Source organism: Gambusia affinis, linkage group LG18, assembly GCF_019740435.1.
Source record: "Gambusia affinis linkage group LG18, SWU_Gaff_1.0, whole genome shotgun sequence".
Classification (NCBI taxonomy): domain Eukaryota; kingdom Metazoa; phylum Chordata; class Actinopteri; order Cyprinodontiformes; family Poeciliidae; genus Gambusia; species Gambusia affinis.
This window is the reverse complement of record NC_057885.1, coordinates 21,979,424-21,989,403: the sequence shown is the minus strand read 5'-3', so window position 1 is coordinate 21,989,403 and position 9,980 is coordinate 21,979,424. Positions and strand designations below refer to the sequence as shown.

At 35.7% G+C, this 9,980-nt stretch overlaps 1 protein-coding gene across 3 annotated transcripts; it reads left to right on the top strand.

Moving 5' to 3' along the window:
• The first annotated feature begins 402 nt into the window (after positions 1-402).
• On the top strand, positions 403-9,488 carry LOC122820562. 3 transcript variants are annotated; one of them, XM_044098112.1, is made up of 6 exons: positions 403-663; positions 3,635-3,697; positions 4,083-4,127; positions 4,281-4,307; positions 4,417-4,776; positions 4,879-5,641. In XM_044098112.1, the coding sequence occupies exons 2-6, from the start codon at positions 3,658-3,660 to the stop codon at positions 5,076-5,078; spliced, it is 672 nt and encodes a 223-aa protein (XP_043954047.1). In that variant the 5' UTR covers positions 403-663; positions 3,635-3,657; the 3' UTR covers positions 5,079-5,641. The 3 variants fall into 3 exon arrangements, with proteins under 3 accessions (XP_043954047.1, XP_043954046.1, XP_043954045.1); XM_044098111.1 differs by lacking the exons at positions 403-663; positions 4,083-4,127; positions 4,281-4,307; positions 4,417-4,776; positions 4,879-5,641 and adding exons at positions 7,873-7,914; positions 8,068-8,094; positions 8,189-8,563; positions 8,664-9,488 and having other exon boundaries at positions 3,567-3,697; XM_044098110.1 differs by lacking the exons at positions 403-663; positions 3,635-3,697; positions 4,083-4,127; ... (1 more) ...; positions 4,417-4,776; positions 4,879-5,641 and adding exons at positions 7,328-7,499; positions 7,873-7,914; positions 8,068-8,094; positions 8,189-8,563; positions 8,664-9,488.
• The last annotated feature ends 492 nt before the right edge of the window (positions 9,489-9,980 follow it).

The following is a 9,980-nucleotide window of genomic DNA, read 5'->3' as shown; positions in this document are numbered from 1 at the left end:
TACAGTTTTTACCACTGACAGGATGGAAATGTAAAAAAGAAAGAAAGAAGGAATTTAAGTAAAATCAGCCAGATTAAGAATGTTTTACCATTAGTGGATGTGATGAAGTGTGAGGAAGAGGAAGCTCTTTGATGATCCTGCTGTCATCATTCATGTTCTGTTCTTTCCATGCTGTGCTTAAACACTCATTCAGTTCACCTGCCACACCTGATTGCTTACCTGTTCTACCTGGTCCCCGCCCTACTAAAACACTTCTCAGTCTCTGCTTCCTTGCCAGATTATCAACAGCCACGAGCCAGTAGAGATCCAGTGTTTCATTCCAAGCCTTCAGTGTTTCTTTAACCCTTTTCTGTCCACAGATCGACCCCCCGCCCCCCTTTGCCAAGCCCTTCATGGATCCCATCTGTTCTGGATTTCTGGACCCTGACCCAAGCTTTGCCTCATGACCACCAAGAATTGCCTGCCTCTCAAGCTAAGTTTGCTCTCTCTGTCCTCCTGTGTATGACCTCTGCCTGATTATCATTTTATTCCCTGGGTGTTGCCTCTTGGATCTCATTGTGGAGATCCTCATTGCTTCCACAGCAGCCTGTTCTACCTGGTTACCAGCACCTCCCTGTGGTCAGACCCTTGGTTTCTCTGCTCCACCTGTCCACTGCACTGCAGGTCAGTTAAGCTGAACTTTTCTAAGATTCCCCTCCTTTATTAGTGCATCACCAGTCTTCTCCCCTCTCTTCTCAGTGCTGTTTGATGACCTCATCCTGAGCAGCAACCAGAATCAGAAAATTTAATTGAACTTGCTTTTTCCTTTGCATACTCCTGTGTGTGGTTGAATTTCCAGGTCCCCACTGAGTGTCCTTACACCTGCTGCTTTACAGATTGTCTGAGTTGTTTTTCTTCTCACTTTTTGTACTTTCATGTGTTATGTCAATAATTTCCACACCAGAAGAAAAGATGAGGAAAGTCAAGAATTATGCTGCATGACTGAACCGTCTGTCAAGAGCAGGGGTGGGGAATCCTGGTCCTCAAGGGCCAGTCTCCTGCAACTATTAGATGTATCTCTACTTAAAACCATGAGTCGAATAAAGTCATTATCAGGACTCTGGAGAACCTGACTGCACTTGGGAGGTGATTCAGCTGTGGATTCAGGTGTGTTGGTCCAGGGACACATCTAAGAGATGCAGGACACCGGCCCTCGAGGACCAGACCCCTGGTCTAGAGTGAGATGTGTGTTTGGCATGTTGCTAAACTAGAAAGTCAAAAAGGAACATGGTAATTGAGCAGTTTGTGAGCTAACAGGTTTCTCTTTGTTCTTGGCAAGCTTTCAAAGAACATACTTATTACTCTGATAAGTTTGTGTTGACAGAACCTGATCTGCAAAATTCTGATGATGCCACAGGAGTTGCCCAAAAAGGTCCTTGAGTGTTCTTAAACTCAAACTTATATGATCAAGCACAATGTAATTTTGTTTAAATGTCGACTGGAGGGAGGGAAATGTATAAAAGAAAAACAACCTGTTCAGCTAACATCATAACAATTTTGCACCAAACATTAAAAGACCAGAAAGGTCACAACTTTCCAAATCACATATTTGGGCTGAAGAGAAATGGAGCAACATTTGGTGGACCGATTAAAACAAGACGGATCGTTTTGGGTCTAGAAGCTGCAAACATTTTGTGAGACAGTCCCTAAACACTGAATTCAAGCCACAGTGATGGAGGCTAAAACACTTTAGATATATCTTGAGTAGTGCTGTAAAAATAAACTTGCTTTGCCTTACTTTAAAACTCTTATTTAAAAAGGTTTGTCAATGAATGAATCTGAGGAGTAATCAGTGTACAAAGTGACATTTAATCAAATAAACGTAAAATAATCCATGCTGTTATACAAGACAGTGGCTGGGTTGCTTCTGCAAAACACTCAGGTCTAATGCAATGTCTCAGATCATAAACAAGTTAGTGTAAACTTCCAGTTCAGCACAGAATAATCCAGCTGCATTCGAGAAATTTCTGTTCATACATGAGCAAAATGATGTTGGTTGAGAGTAAAACTTCAACAGGTTGTACAAAGTAGTTCCACATGCACTTGGATATAGTTTGCTAACTTATTTAACAAGATGGATAATATATTGAAAAAATAATTTTATTTTCTGAAAGAAAATATTTTAGCAAGGAGGGAACACAAGATCACAACAGAATCGGAGGAGATTTAAAACATCTGGAGCTTTAGGTATTTCAATCACATAATGGAGACTTAACTTAATTTTGTTAAGTTGTCAGTGGGTGTAAAGTGGGTTTCATATTCCAATGCATGTCATGTTGGAGTTGTGCTTTAAACTTTTGAAAACTTAAACTTAAAACTAATCTAATGGGAAGAATGGCTGAACAGAAACTGACATTGTAAAACCCAGAAAACTAAAGAATATCATTAAACAAAGTCCGACTAAAGACTAATGGTAAAAAAACAAAAAGTAACAGTAAAATAACATCTGTATTTACAAACTGTTTTCTTTAGATATTAGTCTGTTTTTGTTCAATTTAGAATTCAACTTGAAAATTAGAGCAGGTTAAAAGGGTGAGCAGGTCCAAACATCAGTCACCAGAACAGAATGTTCATTTCAATTCTTCCTCCCATCAATTCACTTTAACAAGTCTAACTACCTGGAAACAAAAGACTGACGTGTTTCGCAGAAGTTTAACGACCCAGATGCCATTCTGCAGCAGGAGAACCAAACTGAGGCCCAGTAACCCAACACATCCTCCACTACAACTCTGTAAAATGTTGTGATCATGGAGGTTGAGAATGATCTTTGGGTCAGTTTGCCCAAAAGAAGCAGAATCTCCTGGGTTTGTTTAATCATCCAAAATAGGGTTTAATAGAATTCTGTAATGATCTAAGAGTAATAACGTATTTGGCACAGGCTTCAGGAAATGTTCCAACAGTCCTCAGGTCCTGATCGGGAACATTCGTTTAAAGTTGTTTTTCATTTCTGACAGCACCAAACCCAAACAAGAAAAAATGTTAACCATCCAGGGCAAGGAATGGAGCTAATCCAGTCAGATTCCAGAAATCCTCTTAAATACTAACTTCAAAACAATCACAGTGTTGTTCATAGATAAACTGATGCAAACCGAAGAACTGTTCACTTTTTTATTTTAGCTTAAGAAGGCAATGAATAGGAGTAGATGTTTTTACACAATCACAGGTCATTAGATCAAACCAGGTTGTAATAGTTGAATAACTTCTCTGCTTCTCTAATCGACATCTGTCTTGAAAGCCTTTATTTCACTCAAACATGATAAATTCAGTTAACTTAAGTCTGTAACTACAGTCTGGGATGGTTCTCTAGTTTCTTATTAATTTAGCCTCTATTAGAGCTTTACACCTTCTTCTTAAGTTTGCATGACTCTCTGATCCTTTGAGAAACGTGATACGAAAGTGAAATCTGTAGCTGTGTCCAAAATCCAAATCTGCCCAATCACAAGACCTAACATATGATATCTTATATACAGTCTCATCTTAGACACTGATACAATCACTTTTAACAATCAATAGTTGCTATAGGATCAAAAAGAAAGATAATTGTGTCCTGTCAGCTTAAAGCTGTTCTGACTGGGTTTTCTGTTTTTCTTTATAGATTTTTTTTTAATCCCTGTACTAATGGCTTGGACAAAAGAATTGATTTTCTGTCTCTGGAAATGTAAGTATATATTAAGATATTCTGTCAAAATGCTTCACATCCTCAAATTTAACATTTTTCTATTTATTTATTTTAGAAAATGTTCTTCTAGGTTCAATACTGAATCACATTCTGGTGCCATAAAGACTCATATATGAAACATATTTGTGCACTTTATCTTAATCCATGGATATTTACTGTTAGTTATCAGTAAAAAACCTTAAATAGTTTGTGATTAATTCAAATACCCACACAGCCATGCATTGACAACTTACTGACTTGATTATAAAACGTTCAGGGTTAAGGAATTGCTTATTTCTCTTTATCTCAAAAACTGATGATGTCTAAGTGAAATCAATGAATTATTGATCATAACACTGATTGTTTTTTATGTTCTGTCTCTTAGGGACAAGTGTTATGGTTTTCATCTGGCTCTCTTTACTTCTCTGTGGTCAGTTTTCACTTTCATTTCATCAAGATCATAAAATAAACTGTTTGGTATCTTAATGTTTGATTATAGATATGAGAGAAAAACAATAAAACAGCCACAGAGAACAGAACTATTTTTATTACATGTTCTCACTTTCTCTCTTTGTTTTCTCAGCACCAGGAAATGGATTGTGGATTATCTGTAAGTAGAATATTTAGAGGTTATAAAATCAAAGTTAGTTATAATAATAAAGGTTTGATATAATTTTCTATTGTCCTTTGTTTCTGTCTGTAACTTTTATCTTCATTAGTGCCAATAGAAGTAAATGTGACACAGAAGTTTTATCAGGCTGAGAAGAACCACAACATCACACTGGATTTCACCTTCACCACCAAACCAAAGTGCTTACAAGATGTCCGGCTTGTTCTTTGTGACCGAAAGGAGGTTGACCAGGTTTTATACCATTATATTGAAGTTGATGGTGACATAGCATCAGAGTCTCTGGATGAACAGTTTTCAGGACGAGTTTTATTTGACAAAGACGTCCTGAGAAAAGGACGAATCAGACTCCATGTATCCAGACTCAAGATGGAAGACTCTGGATTTTATATCTGTAAATTGAGGATTGGCCATTGCCTGGGCTCGGACACATGTAACCTTGTTGTTACTGGTAAGTGAGCTTTGATAAGTCAGTAAATTTATACTTTGAAGTGAGAACAGTTTTCTGTTTGAATTTTGTAAAAGGTTTATTTCCTTCTGTCCTTCACAACAGACATGACCACCACAGTTCATCCATCTGAACTCCCATCAACCATCAGCCCTCCAGCAGCGAGTCGGGGAAAGACAGGATTAGCTTTTGTGATACCAATAACAGTAGTGATTATTCTGATTATTTGTTACTTTATTTATAGAAAGAAAAATAACTCTGAAAGACAACCTCTACGATCAAGAAGACAAACTGTGCCTTCTTGACTTGTTTTATGGTATTTGTATATTCTAATATGTTTTGTGGGCTTTATATGTATTAATTTGGGAACTAGGATCAATTTATAATCATTTTTATTGTGGATCAAAGTAACATAGCTGAAGCTAAAACGTAAAATAGCAATGACTCTTTTTTTTCTGGGTCTTTCAATAAACTCTTAAAGCTCTTTATAATATTAAAATATCACACAGTAGCTATCCTGGATCAAAAACAGATTTGTTTGTTTTTTCCACATGGATTTCTTCCCTGCAAAAGGAAAGTGATTACTTCATTAGAGTTTGCACTGAAATGTTTTCAATGATTAAAAACGTTTAACTGGTTCTGTTAGGAAGTTTTTGCTCCTTTGTGTCTTTTCAATAAAATAAATGTCAAAACATGCAGAATATAAATAAACTGTACAACAAGAACCTTTTATAATATAATGGTATGTGAAGGTTTTGTTAAAAGTTCATGATGGTAAATAATCTTTTACATCCAATCAGAACAATCAGCATTAATATCGATTCAGCTGAAGTTGGTGTCACAAGATTCACTGTAAAAAAATAAAACAAACTGGAAAATCTGCTTGATTTATTTCTTTCTATTCTCTTTTCCCACAAAATTTGCTTCGTAATGAAGACAAATCAGTTTTTCACTGTGAACGACAGAACAGGAACAACAGTTTTAACTGAAAACGAAAGAATGTGCAGACATTTAGAGAATTAATACTCAAATGTTGAAAGATCATTCAGTGTCAGATTTACAGTTTAGTGTATTTTATTTTATGTTTTATTCCTTATTCTTTATTTAAGTTCCTCTCACAACTGACCAATTAGCAGTCAGGTTTTCAGGCAAGTAAACAAACTAAAAGTTAAGATTTATTATCAAGAGTTAAATTAGTCTTTCAGAAGAGGAAGGTTTTTTTATGCTTTAACTAAAGCCGCTGTCAGATGATGAGAATCAGACGTTGTGGTTGAGAGCAAGTTAAAGAGTTACTGAAGTGACACAGAAGTCTGGGAAAGAGTGATTTTTAGGAATATCCAGGAACCGTCAATGAATAGGCAAGCTGAAAAAGAAAAGGCAAATGGAAGGAGTGATAGAAAGAAACGCTAAAAAAGACAAACATGGCGGACCTCTAACTGTTTAGTTCAGAAACAGTGACACCCAGTGGTGAAACCTAGAATAACACAAAGCATGTCCAAAGTGCTCCAGGGTTCTCCATCGTTCATTTTGCTCATTATTCTGCTGTATCAGATCGATCAGACTTCCTAATTATACTGAATGTTCAGCAAAGCTTCATGCATCAATCCAAGTCAGAGTCGGATTCAACTGTAAAAACAAACATCCATCCATCCATTTTCTGTTTACCCTTGTCCCTAATGGGGTCTTGAGGGTTGCTGGTTCCTCTCCAGCTACATTCCAGGCGAGAGGTCAGGTCACCCTGGACAGGTCACCAGTCTGTCGCAGGGCAACACAGAGAAAAGCTGCATCACAAAAACAGCCGACTCAGGACTCTCTCATGCAACAGTCACTGTATTTCTCCTGAGTGAAGTTGGCCCCACCACCCTCTACAAATCAGTCAAAATTGGTGTCAAACGTTTATGCTACGTTTGTGCAGCATTATTGTTTTAGCTTCATGCTGATGAAGACTGGAAATCCAACCCCATTTTGAGTCTTGGCAGATCTTCATCTTCTGTTTTCTCCACCAGTACAAACCTGCAAGTTAGATCAGGAAATAAACTTTAGATTGTTGCAACAATCTTCTGGATTCTAAAGAAATTATTTCAGTTTTTCAGATCATCCAGCCAGGAGTTTGTTGGTTTAGATTTTTTCATGGCCTGTTTTGTAATTTCTTTTCTGTCATTTAGATTCAGTTCCTGAATTTAAAACCTAACCAACATTTTGATGTGTCATGACAGCAAATTTAATGTTTCAATTGTTGATTTTTTGTTTTTATGACGTAAAGCACTTTGAACTCCCTTGTTGCTGAAATGTCCTGTGATATTAAAACTTTGTAACTTTGAACTAACAGATGAAAACACTTTATCAGTAAGGCAGAATATTTGTCTCCTGAAATGATTTTTGGGTTTTAAAGCGTCTAAATACTTTGGACAGATCAGTAACACGTCAGTTCAACTAATTGTTTTCTTTCTTTTTTTGAGGAACATGAAAGTGAAATCTGTAACTGCGTTCAAAACCCAATCCAGCCCAATCACAAGACCTAACATGTGATATACAGTCTCCTCCTAGACACTGATACAATCACTTCTAACAATCAATAGTTGTTACAGGATCAAAAAGAAAGATAATTGTGTCCTGTTGCCTTAAAGCTGTTCTGACTGAGTTTTCTGTTTTTGTTTATAGATTTTTTTTTTTTATTCCTGTACTAATGGCTTGGACAAAAGAATTGATTTTCTGTCTCTGGAAATGTAAGTATATATTAAGATATTCTGTCAAAATGCTTCACATCCTCAAATTTAACATTTTTCTATTTATATGTTTTAGAAAATGTTCTTCTAGGTTCAATACTGAATCACATTCTGGTGCCATAAAGACTCATGTATGAAACATATTTGTGCACTTTATCTTAATCCATGGATATTTACTGTTAGTTATCAGTAAAAAACCTTAAATAGTTTGTGATTAATTCAAATACCCACACAGCCGTGCATTGACAACTTACTGACTTGATTAGAAAAAATTCAGGGTTATTTGTCTTTATCACAAAAACTGATGATGTCTAAGTGAAATCAATGAATTATTGATCATAACACTGATTGTTTTTTATGTTCTGTCTCATAGGGAGTGTTATGGTTTTCATCTGGCTCTCTTTTCATCTCTGTGGTCAGTTTTCACTTTCATTTCATCAATATCATAAAATAAACTGTTTGGTATCTTAATGTTTGATTATAGATATGAGAGAAAAACAATAAAACAGCCACAGAGAACAGAACTATTTTTATTATATGTTCTCACTTTATCTCTTTGTTTTCTCAGCACCAGGAAATGGAGTTCAGATTACCTGTAAGTAGAATATTTAGAGGTTATAAAATCAAAGTTAGTTATAATAACAAAGGTTTAATATAATTTCCTATTGTCCCGTGTTTTTGTCTGCAAGTTTCATCTTCATTAGTGCCAATAGAAGTAAATGTGACACAGAAGTTTTATCAGGCTGAGAAGAACCACAACATCACACTGGATTTCAGCTTCACCACCAAACCAGAGTGTTCACAAAATGTCTGGGTTGTTCTATGTCGCCAAATGAAGGTTGACAAGGTTTTATACCATTATGTTGAATTTGATGGTGACACAGCGTCGGAGTGTGAGGATGAACGGTTTTCAGGACGAGTTTTATTTGACAAAGACGTCCTGAGAAAAGGACAGATCAGACTCCATGTGTCCAGACTGAGGACTGAAGACTCTGGATTTTATGTCTGTGAACTGAAGATTGGCCGGTGTCGGGGCTCGGACACATGTAACCTCGTTGTTACTGGTAAGTGAGCTTTGATAAGTCAGTAAATTTATACTTTGAAGTGAGAACAGTTTTCTGTTTGGATTTTGTAAAAGGTTTATTTCCTTCTGTCCTTCACCAGACATGATCACCACAGTTCATCCATCTGAAATCCCATCAACCATCAGCCCTCCAGCAGAGAGTCGGGGAGGGACAGGATTATTTATTGTAGCAGCAGCAACAGTAGTGACTATTCTGATTATTTGTTACATTATATATAGAAAGAAAAATAACTCTGATGGACAACCTTTATGGCCAAGAAGACAAACTGTGTCTTCTTGATCTGTTTCATGGTATTTGTATATTCTAATATGTTTTGTGGGCTTTATATGTATTAATTTGGGAACTAGGATCAATTTATAATCATTTTTATTGTGGATCAAAGTAACATAGCTGATGCTAAAACGTAAAATAGCAATGACTATTTTTTTCTGGGTCTTTCTATAAACTTTCAAAGCACTTTATAATATTAAAATATCACACAGTAGCTATCCTGGATCAAAAACAGATTTGTTTGTTTTTTCACATAGATTTCTTCCCTGCAGAAAGAAACTGATTACTTCATTAGAGTTTGAGTCTAAAGGAAAAGTTTCTCATGCGTGTTTAGAGTCAGTGGGTTTAAGTAACTTCCTGGTTTGTGGTTAAATCAGCTGAACTGAAGGAGAGAAAAAAAAAAAAAAACGTTTTTTAGAAGAATGAAAGTAAAACTGCCAGAACATCTTTTTACTTTTGATTTTTAACAATGAGAGAAATTTATATTTTAAGTGAAGAAACTGCACTGAATGGTTTTCAATGATTAAAAACGTTCAATTGTTTCTGTTAGAAAGTTTTTGCTCCTTTGTGTCTTTTCAATAAAATTAATGTCAAAACATGCAGAATATAAATAAACTGTACAACAAGAAACCTTTATAGTATAATGGTATGTGAAGGTTTTATTAAAAGTTCATGATGGTAAATAATCTTTTACATCCAATCAGAACAATCAGCATTAATATCGATTCAGCTGAAGTTGGTGTCACAAGATTCACTGTAAAAAAACCCAAACAAACTGGAAAATCTGCTTGATTTAATTCTATTCTCTTTTCCCACAGAATTTGCTTCGTCATGAAGACGAATCAGATTTTCACTGTGAACGACAGAACAGGAACAACTGTTTTAACTGAAAACGAAAGAATGTGCAGACATTTTGAGAATTAATACTCAAATGTTAAAAGGTCATTCAGTGTCAGATTTACAGTTTAGTGTATTTTATTTTATGTTTTATTCTTTATTCTTCATTTAAAGTCCTCTCACAACTGACCAATTAGCAGTCAGGTTTTCAGGCAAGTAAACAAACTTAAAGTTAAGATTTATTAACAAGAGTTAAATTAGTCTTTCAGAAGAGGAAGGTTTTTTTATG

Excerpts from the sequence above, each read along its gene's own strand:
- LOC122820562 (XM_044098111.1), top strand. The coding sequence starts at position 3,658 with ATGGCTTGGACAAAAGAATTGATTTTCTGTCTCTGGAAAT. Across the intron at positions 8,095-8,188 it reads AAATGGAGTTCAGATTACCT|TTTCATCTTCATTAGTGCCA; the intron begins GTAAGTAGAATA and ends TTTGTCTGCAAG. Across the intron at positions 8,564-8,663 it reads ATGTAACCTCGTTGTTACTG|ACATGATCACCACAGTTCAT; the intron begins GTAAGTGAGCTT and ends GTCCTTCACCAG.